This window comes from Etheostoma spectabile, chromosome 5, assembly GCF_008692095.1.
Source record: "Etheostoma spectabile isolate EspeVRDwgs_2016 chromosome 5, UIUC_Espe_1.0, whole genome shotgun sequence".
Taxonomy (NCBI): Eukaryota; Metazoa; Chordata; class Actinopteri; order Perciformes; family Percidae; genus Etheostoma; species Etheostoma spectabile.
This window is the reverse complement of record NC_045737.1, coordinates 22,716,514-22,734,051: the sequence shown is the minus strand read 5'-3', so window position 1 is coordinate 22,734,051 and position 17,538 is coordinate 22,716,514. Positions and strand designations below refer to the sequence as shown.

The 17,538-nt window shown below is 39.7% G+C and overlaps 2 protein-coding genes and 1 pseudogene across 5 annotated transcripts in view; all 3 read right to left on the bottom strand.

Moving 5' to 3' along the window:
• Nucleotides 1–248: 248 nt before the first annotated feature.
• On the bottom strand, nt 249–6,007 carry prkab1b (protein kinase, AMP-activated, beta 1 non-catalytic subunit, b). 2 transcript variants are annotated; one of them, XM_032517375.1, is made up of 8 exons: nt 5,987–6,007; nt 5,263–5,426; nt 4,045–4,214; nt 3,865–3,958; nt 3,607–3,721; nt 2,243–2,376; nt 1,241–1,309; nt 249–583 (listed from the first exon to the last, which is right to left on the bottom strand). In XM_032517375.1, exons 2-8 carry the CDS (start codon nt 5,407–5,409, stop codon nt 506–508), a joined length of 807 nt encoding a protein of 268 aa, XP_032373266.1. In that variant the 5' UTR covers nt 5,410–5,426; nt 5,987–6,007; the 3' UTR covers nt 249–505. The 2 variants fall into 2 exon arrangements, with proteins under 2 accessions (XP_032373266.1, XP_032373265.1); XM_032517374.1 differs by lacking the exon at nt 5,987–6,007 and adding an exon at nt 5,599–5,950.
• Nucleotides 6,008–8,486: 2,479 nt separating this feature from the next.
• Nucleotides 8,487–10,780, bottom strand: LOC116690411 (transmembrane protein 233-like; annotated as a pseudogene).
• A 1,335-nt stretch (nt 10,781–12,115) lies between these two features.
• Nucleotides 12,116–17,538, bottom strand: part of msi1b (musashi RNA binding protein 1b) — a 20,027-nt gene continuing 14,604 nt past the window's right edge. Inside the window, exons 10-15 of one of the 3 annotated variants that reach the window (XM_032517371.1) lie at nt 16,790–16,870; nt 14,890–14,946; nt 14,462–14,524; nt 13,831–13,985; nt 13,072–13,116; nt 12,116–12,985 (exon numbers count right to left, since the gene is read on the bottom strand). In XM_032517371.1, coding sequence (XP_032373262.1) covers nt 13,075–13,116; nt 13,831–13,985; nt 14,462–14,524; nt 14,890–14,946; nt 16,790–16,870 — 398 coding nt within the window. In that variant the 3' untranslated portion in view covers nt 12,116–12,985; nt 13,072–13,074. Of the gene's footprint in view, nt 12,990–13,070; nt 13,117–13,830; nt 13,986–14,461; nt 14,525–14,889; nt 14,947–16,789; nt 16,871–17,538 lie in introns of all 3 variants that reach the window. The other 2 variants (XM_032517370.1, XM_032517372.1) reach the window with 2 other exon arrangements.

Here is a 17,538-nt window from a genome sequence, read left to right as displayed (position 1 = left end):
CTCTGTGTGAAGCCTTTCATTTGAATTCCAACCTCTGCATGTCCTTGTGTCTGTTTGCTCACGTATGGAGAGCATGTGAAGCAGAGGTTGCAGCTGTGCTTATTGTACCAATTCACCATCGAGTTTCTTACAATTCCAGGTCACAAATGTGGGTCATATGAGGTAAGAGTCAAAATATCAAAAACATCCATCTGTTGCTCTCGTGTCTCTTGGAGTTTTTGTTTGATACTGACTTATAAAATAAAAAAAAAAAGGAAGCTTTAGGTTGGAGTTATGGTTGGATCATACATTGACAAACTTTGTGCAGCAAGTTTAACTTTAAAATGTTTTTTAAAATGTAAGATTACAGCACAGTAAAGAAAAAAAAAGATTTCACAAATGTTTTAAATTGATACCAGGAAGATATCACTGTGCGGTTTTAACAAAACAATCCAAGCAGCAGCTGTGTACAACAACAGATGAATTATTAGCATGTCAATAAGAGGCCGGACAAAGGCTCTGTGGATTATACTGGCTTGTAGAGAAGAGTGGTCACGTACTTCTTTTTGTATCGGTGCGTTGCACTGAGAACCATCACCCCATCCTAAAAGACAAATGACAAGAAGAGTATAAGGCTACCAATGAGGTTTATAGCTGAACTTTGCACTGTTTTTTTCTACAGTTCTAGAAAAAAACGTTTTGTAAAACGTTCTGTTTGATCCTCTAAGAGAGTATTTGATTTTTTCTATTTTTAGAAACATCATAATACCAAAAAGTCATGTGGAGCCTGTTGGCGGTATAGATGATTTCCATTCTTTTTTAGATTTTGATAGGAAAATTGTTAAAGTATTGCAAATACTGGAAATAAAAATGTGCACTGCAGAATTAACACTGTGGATAACAATAAGTAAGAAAATAATAACTTGCTTCACAACAGAAAATAACAGAAAGTCATTTGAATTTAACTTTTAGATTCAACAGAAATTAAAGTTCACGATCACTGAAGATTTATGTCTTTTCAAAACAGATATCTGTTGTCCAACATGTTGTGCATGTTGTATGCATGACATGCAGCACATTATGTCCCTTTATGGTGACCAATGACAGGTATACATGTCCTATTGATTTGATTAAAATCCCTCTGGTGTTGTCCAAGACATTTTGTCTCACAGATAGTGGGAGTTGATCCATAATTTCCTCCTGGTTACACTGTGAGGGACAGTGATAACAAAAGCACATATGTGCCAGAAAGATAGCTTACCTTGATGGAGAGGGCGTACAGGTGACTGAGCATCACATGGTTGGGCTCTGGAAGCAGCGTCGGGTCACACTGATGAGGATTCACAGAGAGGATGAATTGGATTGTTACATTGCATGTAAAAGGCTTGTAGAGTGCTGTGCACCATGGGGACGGGCATGTTAAGTGTTATCCTTTTTTAAACATCGAGGCCAGGGGCCTTTTGGCTAGGGCGTTCCATTTGTACCCAGAAGTCATATTTTTCAAGGTCAAAGTTGCAAACACTCATCCTGACCTCAGACAACCAACAATTACGCTGAACTAAAAAAAGAAAATCCAACATGGCTGCTCCGTGCATCAGTTTTGAAAGCTCTAGATACATACGTTATAATAGTATAGTAAGCACTTCCATCTTATTTGTGTCTCACTAAATCAGTCGTACACAGCGCTGTCGATCTTCTATCCAAGGTTGTTATTAACATGTTATTGCGCTGTTAGGTTGAACAAAAAACTTTTTGTTTTCACTTTTCACCTTTTTTTCCCCTTAATTATGTTTTCACTTTTCACCATTGCAACACCTTAATTATGTTATTTATGTAAATACTGTATCATAATATACCTTTAACTATGTAAATATCCAGACTCCTTAGATTTCTTTATTTCTTTATCTATATTTCTCATATTTCTAATATCTGAGCAACTGTAACACAGAGTTTCCCTTCGGGGATCAATAAAGTATTTCTGATTCTGATTCTGATTCTGAAACAGCGTAGTGCTTTAAACTGGCATTGCTAACAATGGTTAACATGGCTAGAGCTAACAAAAACAATAAAAATCCGACATGTAAAAGGAACGCATTGAACTCGGGTGTGACGTCATTCCCAGCTTCTGAGTTCCGAGGTTAATGGAACGCACAATGATTCTGGCATTTGTAACCCATGTAAAAGCATGTGTTTTATTAATTTGCACTGTCCCCTACTTAAGTAAACTGAATTGAATGTATTCCAGCACGGAGCGCATACTTACAGAGATTCCTGTGTCCTTGTTGAGCAGCACTTGCAGCAGGTGGGGAGGTAAGATGGGAGGATGCTTGATCTTGTCTTCTGGCTTGATCACATATGCATCCTGTAGGTAGGGGCCCGGAGGGGAACTGGACAGCTCTGGGAAAGAATCAGCATCCATGACTGTTTTAAATACAGCTCTAAATCAAAAGAATAGGCTAATGTCACTGATTTATCCAATGTATTTGAAAAGTAATCAGACATTGTTTGAAAATCGTATAGTTAATTTAAACGCACAATATGTATTTTTCTGCTGCTACGGGTCTCTCCGTCAAAACAATGACAAAAGACGCAGTTTGGTGACTTTAAAGCGTGAGTCATGCTTCTGTGTGAAATCTAGGCCGTGGCTACGTTTGAAGATACGTGTAGATACGGAACCTATTCTCCACCTCTCTACGCACACACAAGCCGGCTGTGCTATTCTCTGAAAGAGATCAACGCACACACCAACGTGCAGGTATAAACTTTGGGCCACTTGCGTAAACCATGGCAAAGCTGTGCATGGAGCCTCCACAGGACCATAAATCACACTTAATAGGTATGGTGGGATCATGGGAGTTGTTGTCTTCACCACCATTGCTATCACTGCAGTCAGCTTCTCCCGGATAGGATTCCGTCAGTGTTCATTGTTCATCGTTCAGGAGGTTTTTACGTAGAGGTAAATTATCAACAGAGGTCTCGCACTCTCAAAAATCAAACCGACCAGGTAATTAAAACGGGTAAAAACTCTGAATAAAGCAGTTTCACGGTAAAGATCAGTGTATCCGATGCTTCACAGCAAACACATGACATCTAGACAGGGGGCCACAACCCGAGCTGCCACTGACGTTTGCTTAACTTGTTTCACTGATGACTTAAGATCCAGACATCTGATGACTAACATCTTTCATCTGATTTAAACATACAGTGAAAAATGACCAAGATCTAATAAGTGTCTTAAACTAGATAAAAAGTCAATTAATGAAATTAATAAACTCTAGGAGAAAAGGCAGGCGTGCACAAAGGAGATATGAAAGGCGACAAAAAGTAACGAAACAGACTACTACCTTGAATAAAATGACAGATTTTATCTGGCTTCGAACATTGTTGGAAACTTGTGGGATAATGTAAGTACACAACTCAACAAAATATATATACCATATACTGTAGGTCTAACTATACTATATGCATTGGCATATAGTATATATGGTGCATATAGTTATGCACCAGTTTAGGTTTCACATAGGTAATTTGTTCTAATATGGTGTATTTAAAGCATTTAAAACCCTTTTTAATATTATCTGGCCAGTCTGAAAGTAGTTATCAATGAATCAATATGGGCGCAAGTACCTGACATATCTGCAGAATCCTCAGAGTCGATCCTGAGGGCATCAAAGACTTCAAAGTCGCTTGACTTTACCTCGATGACATTATTAACTGTGCCCGTTTTAGACGTCATCACAGCCTGGCAGAGAGTTTAAACAGAAATTTGATACGGACACATATGTGAGTGTAGAGTAGGCATTTGTACAAACATGGAAAAATACAAGTACATTGGTGATACATAATGTGTTATTATATATATAACATAAAAAGGCTACCACTCACCCCAGTAGGATCCAAGGTCCACTGACCGTCTACACAGAACTTGTACTGATGTTCTCCCTCTGGCAGGTCCACGATAGCCACAAAGTTTTTCTGACTGGGTTTAAAAAGACAACCATCGTTGTGTTACACAGAGAAACAGGATGTACAGTCTTGTGACGTGTTCTGCACGAGTCAAACTACCTTTTGTTGAGAGGGATCTTGGTGGCCCAGTTGTTAAAAGAGCCGGACACGAAGACTTCCTTGGCGGCCCCCGGCCACTTGAACATAGTCGGTCTGGACTGCGTTGGACATTTGCTATCACTGGCGAGGTCCTGCTGCCAGGCCAGAAATTCCTGTATTTCCTGCGGAGCCTGGACAGCATGATGTCAATGTATTGTTGCCATGTTAATGAGAACACCTTTAGCCTCTGCCTCTGTGCCACAACACTTCCTGAGTGAACGGCCGGCTGACAGGGAGCTAAACATGCTGGTTTGTGTGTTTGATGCTTGAAACATCTACAGTAGTTTTTCTTGCAAACTCTTTGCTTAACGCTTCGTTTTGTGTGTCTTTCTCATAAGAGCTCACGAGAACAGACATAACACACATAAGCTTTGTGGACATTTTGTTTCTGCTTGGAGTTGTTAGGTAAGTTGGGTCACATGAATAGCTTATGATAGACATAAGATTCTTTTACTTTGCCTGTACATACAGGATGTATGGCCTCGTCTACATCTCTGACACGTATTTTGCACATCACACAGGCTGTAATTTTGAATGTTTTTGTTAATAATCTCACAACCCTTTAAAAAAATATGGATTTCTTTACTTTCAGATACCATGTGATTGTTTTATTATATATTATTTTTATTTCAAGGAATTAAAATCCCATTCTCCTCTTTATAAGACTCACATTTGCTCTCTTGTTTTTCCTACAGGTTTGAGTTTCTGGAAGACAAGGCAATGCCCACTGGCACTCTCAAATTTCAGATGACAGAGCTGAAATTTAGCGTTGTCAGTGAAAAGACAGTATGTCGGTTAGGGTCAGGTGCTACCAGCACCTGAAAGCACCATTTTCAAATAATGTCTTTAGGAACAGTTAGTCTCTCCCACAGCCTGCTCCCATTTTTAACACACTGTATTGTTTCAGGTGTATGGGACTATTAGTGATGTAGACAATATTAACTTTTCAACATGAAGGATTTCCTAACTCATGCAAATGAAACTAAAAATCTACTTAAAATGATGGCATTAGTCACCTGCAATTCATATTGTGCAAAAACATGCAGAACACTATTGTGGTCCTTATGGGTTTCATCTTATTGAGTCTAAGGTAATAGTATAGTGCAAAATATGGGACTCCTAGGTTATTAAAAGGCTATCTGATATCATAACATATAGTCAACTGTTCGCTTAATATACCTTTGTATCTTCTCTCTGGAAAAGGTCTCCGTCCTCGGTGCTGTCTAGCAGGATGTTGGGACGGGCCTCTTTCCCTCCTTGTTGTCCCTCTCTGTAGGACCTGTCCCCCGGCCCCCCGCTGGACCTGTCACTGCTGCTGTTCCCCATCCCGCTGGCATCAAACACTGCAACACACACATTCAGATGAAGTCAGCGTCAGGCCCCTGGATGAGGCACCCTTCTGTCAAATAACCCCTTGATGAGTCAACATGAGTCAAACAGCCAGTTTGGCAGGTGATTGTTCATAGGTCTCATTTTTATCTACACTAGCCAGCAGTATAAGAATGCTATACCCACCGAATTCTTCTCAGGAGAAGTTTGTTTAGATGCAGTCCTTTCAAACGGATGTCGCTGCTCTCATGTACATCTGGTTGGTGTTTCTGGGTGTCTTACCTAGTTGTTTCCGTGTCTTGGAACTGCAGAAGTTTCCCTCTCGGACTAAAAACGCTAACGTTAACGTTAACGTTAGCACGAGGCGGGGCAGTGCTCACCGTCCCGCACTAATAAACAAAGGAGCACTCGATGCTCTTTCTCTTTCCTTTTTCCTACCACTAGTTCTTCATCTAGCCTCCAGAAGTCCTATGTACTTTGTAGGTATTCGCCCTTTGGTGGAGACTTCTGTGTGTACGTGCGCGTGTGTTTTGTGTGTGTGTGTGTGTGTGTGTGTTTTGTGAATAAAACATACCTCTTCCGCCTCGTGCCCTCGAGCTCAGGGAGAGTTAAAGTTTAACCCGATTTTCGCCAACGTTAGCGGACGATTTAGGAGGTAATATGGCCTACTTACATGATTTAAATAACAGATATCCTAGTTTTAGTTATAAAATAAGTACACAGCTGTCAGTAAATTGGGTGATTTTACAACAAATAGGCCCCGTTACATTACAGCCCTCCACTAACGTTACGAAACAGGCAGATAAGAGAAATACTATAAACGTTATTTGTGTGAACAACAGATAGCTAGGCTAAAGCAATCAGTGCTTTTTCCCCTAAAGGAGTCAAAGGGGGAAAACTAGAAACTAAACATATGAACACACACGTAAGAATATCCCTTAAAATATGATATAAAATTGATTTGAATTAGTGCTTCCCAAACTGGGGCTCGCGGCCCCATAAAGGGTCACACAGGCAGTAAACCAAATCAACAGAATAGAAAAAAGCAGGAAAAATAGCTTTACAAAATTAGATCTTTTTTTAGATGATAAAATGACATCTTAGAGCCTTTGAAAATTATTACACTAATTACTCAGGCTACCTTTTGGTTATCACAACCTATGGATGACATTCTGAATAACAATATAACAAATTTGCCAAATAAACACATCTTAACCACATCAAAATGTGTTTTAGGAGGCAAGGTTTTGTAGGCTATTTAAAAATCTAGCCTACCTATTAAATAAAAGTGTTAATTTGGATTACAGATGTGATTTTTTTATAAATGTATTTGTGTATGGCTTACAGTGAGAGGTCTGTAAAGCAGACAGAACAATTAGTAGCTTTTGAAAATTTCTGCTGCTCAGGAGTAGAGTGTCATTATCATTCTGTACGATGTTCTCACGGCTATCCTGTTTCACGTAGTTCACATGTCTAAAACCTGTAACTGTACACACTCATGATAAAAACAGCAGTAGTCAGCAATTATTCAACGTTAGCAAAGATCTCCCTTTCATTCTCTCAGGGTTGGAGAGAGCTACAGTAGCCTACCTGTAATCTCTGTTTCAGTCACTGATCATTATCACTAATTATAACAATGGCACTGGATGACCTTCAACCCTTTTACATCCATTTTCAAATACAAGTACATTTCAAGTAAAAAAATGTCTGACATAATCTATATACTATATACATAGTAGTGTATTGTACTATATATATTTATATATATATTTATATATATATAAGAAGTGCTGTAGCTAGTGTATAAAGAGGTTTTCGCTGAGTGAAGAATTTATTATATATTTGTCAATATATATATATATATATATGGCTGCACCGTTACTTAAAATGAAAATATTCTAGATGTTTTGTGCATCATTTTACTAATAACCCCGTTAATCCTCAGTCTTTGGGCAAAAGCATTCTGGTAGCTTACCATACATTTATGAGAAAACAGAGGGAGAAGGTGGATCAGACACTTTTAGTGCAGGAATGAACAAACCCTCCTCATTAAGAAGTGATTCAACTTCTATTTTCTTTGCAATTACTGTACTTGATCACTGCTCAGCCTGAAGATTATATGCTGTTATTCTTAGCCTTGTAACAGTGTTAATATTACAAATCAGAGGACACGATCCCTCAGACTCATTAAAAAGGAACAGGTGTCAAAGATGGGTGAGCTGAGGCCAGTTGGTCCACGACTATTGGACAGTATTTCACCATTTTGTTTCTGTGTCATGCTGTTTGAGCTTCTTAATAATATATATTGGGATTGTTATCCATTGCTGCCCTCAGAAATATGAAGATTGAGATGAATATTTTTGTCAGCTCAACTTATAAAATCGGGATTTCTGAACTAGTCTTCATTACACCTCAGGAAATATAAGCATGTGTCATTAATATCTAACCATCAGATGAAACAGCTTTATTAATCATTTTTACCAGACATTGTTTTGTTTTGTGTAAAACATTTTATTTGACATTTGTATGTCCACAGTAAAGCAGAGCAATATTTCAATATGCCGGCGTTAGATCACAGAAAAAGAATCAGTTATCAATAGTTAAAACAAACAATAATATATAATGGGAATGTAAAACAGTCCATTATAGGCCTAATTACAGAAAAGCACCATGTTTCATCAGTGGGAGTACTGGTATGCATAATCACTGGTGGAAGAAATATTAAGATCCTTTACTTAAGTTAAAGTACTTATAGCACTCTGTTACAAGTAAAAGTCCTACATTGAAAATGTTAGTCTACTTAAGTAAAAGTATATAAGTATCATCTGGAAAATGTACTTAAAGTATTAAAAGTACTTAATGCATTTCAGCTGGACTTGTAAGCTGTTATATTGTGAAATTTATAACAAAACAAATTTTATGAACTACGTGTGTTAGGTGTGCAAAAATCTTCATTTGTAAAGTATCTGAAGCTGTCAGATGAATGTAGTGGAGAAAAAAATTACATTATTTCTCTCTGAAATGTAGTGAAATAGAAGCAGAAGACTCAAGTAAAGTATGAGTACCTCAAATATAGTCCTTAAGTACAGTACTTAAGTAAATGTAAGGTACTTAGTAACATTCTACCACTGTATCCACCATAATCATTCTTTTTTATAATACTTTGCAATTACAAAAAAACTGTAAAATTGTTTGGCCTATTACGATATTATTCACAAAATTCAGCTAAAAGTGAGATGTACTCAGCAGTGCAGTGAGGCTCCTGGAGAGCTGTGGATGACAGAAGCCAGGCGGAGCTGATCGCTCCACTGTCTCTTCTCCACTTCCACTTCCAAATCCTCTTTCTCATCAAGAGGTCACATTACACGCTGTGGAGGAAACAATATACTCAAAATCTCTCTATTACTTTTGTCACTTCTTGCCCCATATATCTGCTGCACTCATACCGTGGTAAAGTGCACAACGGTGTACGATTACAAGGCCAGTGACAAAAGAAACAATCCCCAGGTGGAAAGCTTTCCGACCCAGTCACTTGGAGCCTTCATAATCCTCTTCGTCATAGCTCTTTTGGGCCTGTTGGATGAATGAAAGGGAAATGGACGGGCATGTAGTGTGACAAATAAGCACCTTCTGTGTCAATAAGGAGCAACGAGCCCTATAGTAGCATGTAACATGACCAAGGCATGTGTCTTGAATCTGTGCCGGACATTTAGAGAGGAAATTATTCCCTGCCTCGCTTTGCATCTAAATTTCTCTCCCTGCACCTGCTTTTCTCGTTATCCCTGATTCATATTTGTGTTGACGCCAATGTCCCCAGCAATGAGAAACAGTGGATTGCTGTGCCTAGGCCTCATCTTGTTACTCACAGCTACAGAGATGCAACAGCTGCTGTTGGCACGTTGACTTAACAAAACTCTGCCTCCGCTCAGACAGCTCAAAGACTTGACACACAACTAAATGGGTTGCTCCTCCTATCTAACGCTTAAACTTCATGGCAAATGAGGACTATTTAACAGATATTTTCCTCTCATTGAAACACAGATGGGGTACATTCATTTTGTGGAATATTACATTGTAATTGTAAACATGGTTTGACAATAAACTTGAAGTATATTTGATCTGAGCACACATAAAAGTATGTTAATTATTATTTTTCTTTTTTTTTTCTTTATACTTTTATTAATCCCACAAGGGGAAACTACACTTTTCACTCTGTTGTTATTACACACATTACACACAGGCCTGAATTACACACACATGCTCAGGACCTACACATGCACTAATGGAGAGATGTCAGAGTGAGGGGGCTGCCCATGGAAAGGCGCCCCGAGCGGTTGGGGGTTCGGTGCCTTGCTCAAGAGCACCTTGGCAGTGCCCAGGAGGTGAACTGGCACCTCTCCAGCTACCAGTCCACCACCATACTTTGGTCCGTACGGGGACTTGAACCAATTAAGTGGACCGGCAACTCAGAGAAGTGGAGCGACTATTTCTGTATCTCATTAGATTAAAAAAGTACAACTAGAAGTGATTTGTAGCATTGCATAACATGTTTACTGCTTGATAAATATACAGACAAGCCACACATGTCAATAGTTTTGTACCCTGACACCCCTACTTTGTTTGTATATTTGTCTTTTTCACTGCTGCTTAGTGTAACTAGTGTTACTTAGAAGGCTGGTGTCTTTATAAGCCTTTTCATGGCTTCTAACCTTCCTTGCATAATGTATTACCTTGTATCAAGCCTTGTTGTTTTTCTATGTATAAATAAAATAAAATAAACCAATTAGGTGTTAATGTACTATGCATCCACACCTCCACATCTACTCTAATCTATGTATTCATATGATGAGATGTTGAATGATCTTTATGGCCTGCCACTAGATTACTGAACCTCATTAAAACATCACTTTAAGTAGGATTATGCTGTAACCATTCATACATAGCCAAGCATGTTCAGAAATTGTGCATTGTGTAACTCACCAGCACAGAGAAAACCAGTGCCACAATATTGATGGGCCATGCAGAGCAGAAACAAGTGAACATGGTAAGACAGAGATAGTTCCTCAGAAGGGGAATCTCCTGAGCCTCCCCGTATTTCAGGTGGTCAGCGCTCCCGTCCAGTGAGGACTTGGTGTTCATGACTGGCTACCATCCCCCTCCCGTCTGCCCACCGAGACAGTCAAAGCAGAGAGGCGAGGCACAGGGCTGAGACACTGGGAGAGAGGAGGTGGAGGTGAGGGAGGGGAGGCGGTGGAGCAGTGATGATGGAAGAGAGAAATCAGCCAGCAGAGAGAGGTGACAGGGAACTCAGAGGGAGGCTGCTGCTGAGAGGTCTGAGCACACTCAAGACCCCAGGCTAGACCGAATCAATGCTGCTGTTACTTAGAAACAGTGACAGGAAGAGGAAGGGGGACAAAATGAAAGATGGAAAGACAACATTTATTAATGAATTTAGTACAAATTTAGTACTTGTCACAAATAAGTAGTCTTTTAATAGAAGATTTGTTGTAATTTAGGTTAATTTAGTACAACTTTAGTACAAGTAGAGAATAATGGAATAACACCCCTGCTTTAAAGTGAAGGTTATACAATTATACAAAACAGCAAATCTGCAGCTGTTGAGCTTTCTGTATGTAATGTGAAAGCCTGTCGCCTTGTATGGAGATCCTACTGTAACCAAGTTGTGAAGAGGACCACACAGCACCAGCTAATGCTAAAAAATAGCTTTGTGAAACATATTCTTATTTGTTTTGGCCTAATTTGCATTTCTGTTCGTTATTAAGGGCAAAAAAAAGGTCAAACAGTACACATAAATGGAATGTTTTAAAATAATTTATTAGGAATTTTAAAAAGTTTTTTTTTTTTTCCCCAAAGGAATAAACATGACAGGAAAAAGAAAATTTGAAAATGTTACAGTGTTGACAAGATTGTTATTTTACAGTGAAAACAGCATTAAAGTATGAACTACCATGGTAGCCCGCAGCAGTGTGAGCGAGTGTATCAAAATGTAAAACCTGGTACTTTGTAGATCCAGAGTGCTTTGTTCTTAAGCTAACATTTGAAGGAAAACACAATTTTTGTGATCGGCCAGTGCAACGTCCTAGTAGCTTTGAACATTATTGTTTTGGTCTAAAAATAGCTGTCACATTGCTACAGTCTGTGACCTCCAGTGGATATCCAGTGATGGATTTTGGAGGGAGGGGGTTGTTAAACAAGAGTTAATAAGATCCCCCCCCCCACCCTTTCCTGTTGGAAAAGCCACCTTTCTAAAAAGGTTCAACCATCCACACTTTGACATAGATGTTAATGTAATAAGAAAAAACTCAGATTAAAAATTCACATTTGCAACTGAGGTACCACCCCCCCCCCCCCCCCCAAAAAAAAAAAAAAAAAACAGCACATGGCACATTGGAAACCAATGTGTATAAAACCATATGACACGCTCACGCAAACATCGACACAACCTGCAGAGTCATAACAGTGTTAACTGTGCATGACTGCTCCTGCATACGACTCCTTCATTATCCTTCACAAACAATCATCACACATTGAAAATCAGTTAAAACAACAATATGACAAAGTAAGAAAACTGTATGTCCCCCCCCCGCCCCCCCCCCCATAGGAGCATTTTCACACCCATGAATCCCCAAATGTAAAGTCTTGTTCCAGCCTTAGCCTCTCTCCTGCTGTGTGTTTCAACTCGTTTTTTAAATGCAGTAACAGAATCCAAATGACGCGTCCTTTATAAAATGCCTAGAGAAGAATAGAGCATGTACATACTGAAATGTTCTTGACCTCCATGTGAAACTATGATACGTAATAGTCAAACTTTCCAACACATAGGGCCTGATGAAAGAAGCAATCATATCATTTCTCCAAAAGCCTCCCACACACAAACATTAGCTGAGCCCCGGCCCCCCCCACCCAAAAACCAGTCATATTTACAATATTTTACAAAATTGTACAGCTCATGTAGGCCTATTATGTAACTGTGACTAATGCCCCTTTTCGTCAGACCATTATTAGTGTTACAAGTCTTTGTTAAAAACCTACCAAGATATACACTTTGTGACAAAAGAAAGAGTATTAATCACAAATGTTTTGTTAAAATTCAGTATGAACTAGTGACATGTACAGCTCCTGACCTTTCAAACAAGCTTCACCTGGAGATTTTTCTCCTCTTCTCTCAGAGAGATCAGGTTCAGAGATCAATAAAACAGCCAAAACAGATAAAGAAACAACGCAGCATTACAAACCAACAAAAAAAACAGCAAGTTGAAACGACAGAAGAAGAAACAAAACCACTAAAAATACAGCATCAGTATGTGTTTCTATTACATGTAGCGATAAACTTTTTCTCTCCTTTTATGAACCTTTTCTTCTTTTTTTTTTACTCAGGAGGTGGAGTTAAGGGAGGCATCAGTAGGGTGGGCTGGGTTCAGGGTGACACCACGGTGGGGTTTTCAGGAGGAGGGGGGTTCAGCTGCCACAGCCGGAGAGGTGGACTGGACAGAGACAGGCCAGATCAGCTCCAAAGCAGCTTCAACTCCTTCCAGCTCGCAGTCTACAGCTGTGCACTGACACACAAACACCTGGTTTACTCACAGCTGAGTCCCAATCAAACATAATGTAATTTTTAAAACAAGATGGTGACTTACACTCTCAGTGATAGCCGTTAGTGAAGGCCGTGGCGATCAAAGGGCCCTGTGGGAGCAAGCACACAAGTTCCAAATTCAAGATTTGTTGTTAGGACTTTTCAACTTAAAAAAAAATAAAAAATCTCGGAATTCACTGATTATTTCCTTTCTTTCAGGTTGACGATGCTAATCATGGGAGTGAGCCGCTGCTGTGTTTTGTTGGCAAGAATGACTGCACATTTCCTCATGAGTCATAATGGCTCACAGCTGAGAAACACAGCCATGTGAATAAGTGAGGGTATAGTGCAGTTTAGTGTCCCTAATTCCCCGTAACGTATCCCTAACCCCGACCAATCGAGCTGCTTCGTAGAGCGGGTCTTGCCGTGGCCATAGTGGAATTTGGAACACTAAACTGCACGTATGCCGAAAATGTATTGCTGAGATGAGCAGAGTGGTGAATGGAAGCAGATTTTTTTGAATGAATGATGGCGTTGCTGGTTCTGCCTTTTGCTTTTATTTCTTGTTTGATTCAGAGTGAATGCTCCATCTACATCACAAGTGTGGTTGGAGAAAACAATTCAAGAAAGAAGATTAGATATAATCTTAAAAGGGAAGCAGAGACAACATGGCATTATGGGCCAGAGTGACATAAACATTGCAGCTCTGTTAATTATGTAATGTTGTTCCAGCTTTAACTTATATGAATGAGGACAGAAACTAGTCTAATACAGAACTGAACGTTTCTAAAACAATAAAGAAATGAGTAGAGAGGAGAGCTTACCCCCAGACTGTGGCTGAATCCAGTGCTTGGGGCGGGGCTTGCAGCGCTGAGGTAACTGCTGACAGCCGACTCTTGACCGGCTGTCCCATAAAGGTCCGCCATCGGGCCCGGGCTGCTCGTACCTAAGAACCCAGCTGCGCGAGACTGGTTGGAGCCTAAAAGTCAAATACACACAACAATTTTCAGATTTTCTTTATTAAAGGTCATATACATCCCCCTGTCTAAGTGTTCATAATGAATATTTTTATAATAATAGGAATGGCTCCAATGACCTCATGTAGTGTGAGAGGTGTCACTCGTAGTGAACAAGCCCGCAGAGAATTACCACCCGACTCTGCAGTTCAGCTCTTTGGAGCATTTCAAACTGTACAGCTCTTCCACTTTAACTTTAACTTTTTTTTTACATATTACTTATGGTTTTTCATAGTCATATTTTTTTTCTATTTTCTATTATGTCTCTCAACTTCCCCACAGTCTATTGTTATGCACCAAATCACCAAGACAAATTCCTTGTATGTGCAAACCTACTTTGCTGAGTACTGATAGAATTCTGTAATTCATAAAGTGGGTCTTAATTTCACATGAAGCATTGTAATGATCAGAAAGAATAAGGCCTTTTCAGTGTCCATACCTCTAACTACTGCTGCTGCCGCTGCTGCTGCTGCCATTGGTCCATATGCTGTCAGAGGAATGGCTAAATAGACAGAAAGGCAAAGATCCAGATTAAATGTCTTGTTGTGAAAACACATAGCAACTAACTAATTACATTACTTGAAGTCTCACTCCAGTGACCCCAGGAACTTTCTGATTTTTTCAACCAAGCCTTGAGAAGACAAGGAAGCAGAAGTAAAAGCTGTCAATGATGATCATATAAAACGAAGAAAAAGGGCTTAGGTTAGGTCACTGCAGGGAGCCTTCACAGTGAAACCTTTCTCATTACTGTCAGCAATCCTGCCTCTGAAGGCCATGGGGGAACTGACAAACACAAACATGCAAACCAAAGAGTGTAGCAGACTGACAACGTGCTGCTTGTAAAGCCCAGAGGAGGGAATGACTGACCTGTGAGCTCAGGGGGGTGGGGTGAAGTCAGAAGGGGAGTCCTCTCTAAGTGGAACTCTAAAACAGAAACATCAGAGTGCTGTTGAGACACACACCACCAACGCCAGCCAGGAGAACACCCACGCACACACACAAAGGCAGGGAATCACCTCCGAGTTGAAAGCAGAAGGTATGGAAAGCACATATTGGAATACACAAGGTTTGAGGGATGTAAACAGGAATTATAGGATGGAAGAATCCTTATAGTCGATAAAGTGGTGTTAAAATCAGTAGTACATAACAAGACATACAGCAAATGTTACAATTATTGCATACAAACTGTATGTAAAACATCTCATTTTGGAAGTAAGTCCCATAACAACACACACGCACGCACGCGCGCGCACACACACACACACACACGATGGAAATTCCACTCTCTGATATTTACAAGCAGCTTACACTCACAGTGTTTCATGTGCTTCTATGGAAACATGTTTGTATTTGTGACAGTAGTCTACTGTTAGGTCAACACACAACTACACTGGTTAAAGTTTGTGTATCCATTCTGAAGAGCAGTGACACCAAAATCATCATTCTTTCCACGATAAATCATTCAACACCGGGCTGTACAGCATGTTTACCTGCTGCTCAGGGAATGAGAACACATTTATCTATGTTGCAACTATTTAGATGGATTGCTGTGATATTTGAACATGGGTAGTTCCTGGTAGCTTACAAGAATGTGTTTTTCTAACATCACTACTCATGTAAAATCCATTAGCAAATAGGATTGTTTAAGTGACTGCAAGTCATTTAAATTAGACGTGTGCTAATTTTCAGGTTCACACTTGTATTTTGGGTTTCTACTAGAACGTGTTTACATGCTTTAATGTTCAAAAAACATGATACTTTTTTTCATACTGTCTGTCTGAAACACTCCGTTATGGGGGCCGGTGTATTCTAATAAGCCTGCATGTGACATAGGAAGGGGAGCCAAATCTGAATGGCTTGTTGAAACCCTATTTTCTGCTCTAGGCAACTCACAAAAAACCTGACTGGGTTGTCTAATTTCACAGTTTGTGGGGTGGTAGGCACTCCAGATACCCAAATGTATGTGCACAAGCATTGAAAAAGTGAGGTTGTTTTATGTATCCTTTAAAGTGCCCATTATATGCTCATTTTAGGTTCATAATTGTATAGTTGTAACAAAATAGGTTTACATGGTTTCATTTTCAAAAAACACCATATTTTTATTGTACCGCACATTGCTGCAGATCCTCTTTTCACCATGTGTGTTTAGGTCTCTGTTTTAGCTACAGTATGAGACATCTCACTTCTATACTATCTTTGTTGGGAGTTGCACATATGCTGTAGCTAGGTAATGATAACATCAGCTAGACAACTCTTTCTCCAATTTTGGTCAGGACAAGGCAGGATTAACTGGGAATTTTTTTCTGACGAGGGCACACTTGTGGAATTCAGAAACCTGTATCTCACTCAAAACAGCATGGACAGTTTTTGTATGTAAGTTTGTATGCGTGTGGAAGCACCAGCAGCCCAAAATAATAAATGTATAATAAAAAAAATGTCATAATATGGGCACTTTAAAACTATTAAACTACAAATAGCACAACTTTCCTTCCCTTCTATCCCTGAGTGTTGTGTATGTTTGAGTGTGTACACGCTACAAGGGGCAGAGGGATGATTTTAGTGTCTGTGCTTTCATTGCATGACAGATGACTACTGAACCAAACTCTTTAGAAGTATACTTTTATGTCGTCCACATTATCATGCAACTACAATGGTGAACACTTGAACACAGGCACCTGCTAACTAAAATATGGCCATGTATCTATTTCTCAGTTAAAGTGACAGAAACATGTCAGAGTGTCAGGAGCAGAAAGTGTGCTGTGATTACCGGGGAATTGGTAGGTATATCCAGGAGTGATGCCAGCATAGCTTCGACTGGTGTAGGTGGCTGTCTGGAAGCCTGGGTAACCTGTGGAAACAAAATCACTGTTAACATCTGGATCACTGCAAACACCAAGAACGGCCGTTATGCACAACATGAGTAACAGGTGTGCAGATGTGCTGCCCCCTAACAGTGACGCCTGGTACAGTCTGTGACATGCAGGTGGGTGATATTCTACACCTGTGGTCTGGATTTCTTTACAAGGACAGGAATGAACAGCACAGTGGCTTTGTCTTCTGTTTCACTCTCAGCAGTGAACATTACACAGAGATTGTCTTTGTATACAACACACTGACACCTGGAGAACTGACCTCAGAACAACTTTCAGACAGAAAACAATAACTATGACGAGCACCACAAGTTACCAAAATTAATTTAATATTTTTGTATTCTGAATTTCAGTGCTTAGATTAGACAGTGCACATGAGGGCATATGCCACCACTGTGCTGTTCTCAGACTGAACAGTAGGTGGTAGCAGTGGTGTGGCAAGTTCAGCTTCAGATGCACAAACAGGTCCTGACAACAGTGAGCACAATACACATCTTTTTACAAATTAGTTTAAGTTGATGAGGAGATCAGAATTGTTTAAGTGTTAAATTGTGCTAAAGTACACAAATTTTACACCATAAGTTCAGTTGACTCGTCATGAGGAGTACTTGTCAGTTTTGAGGTGAAAAATGCGAAGGGTGAGAAA

Bases quoted from the DNA above. Each gene is read 5' to 3' on its own strand.
- prkab1b (XM_032517375.1), bottom strand. From the start codon at position 5,409: ATGGGGAACAGCAGCAGTGACAGGTCCAGCGGGGGGCCGGGGGACAGG. The intron at 4,215-5,262 runs GTATATTAAGCG...CATGCTGTCCAG, and splicing joins TCCAGAGAGAAGATACAAAG to GCTCCGCAGGAAATACAGGA. The intron at 2,377-3,606 runs GTACTTGCGCCC...ATTCTTTCCCAG, and splicing joins GGATTCTGCAGATATGTCAG to AGCTGTCCAGTTCCCCTCCG.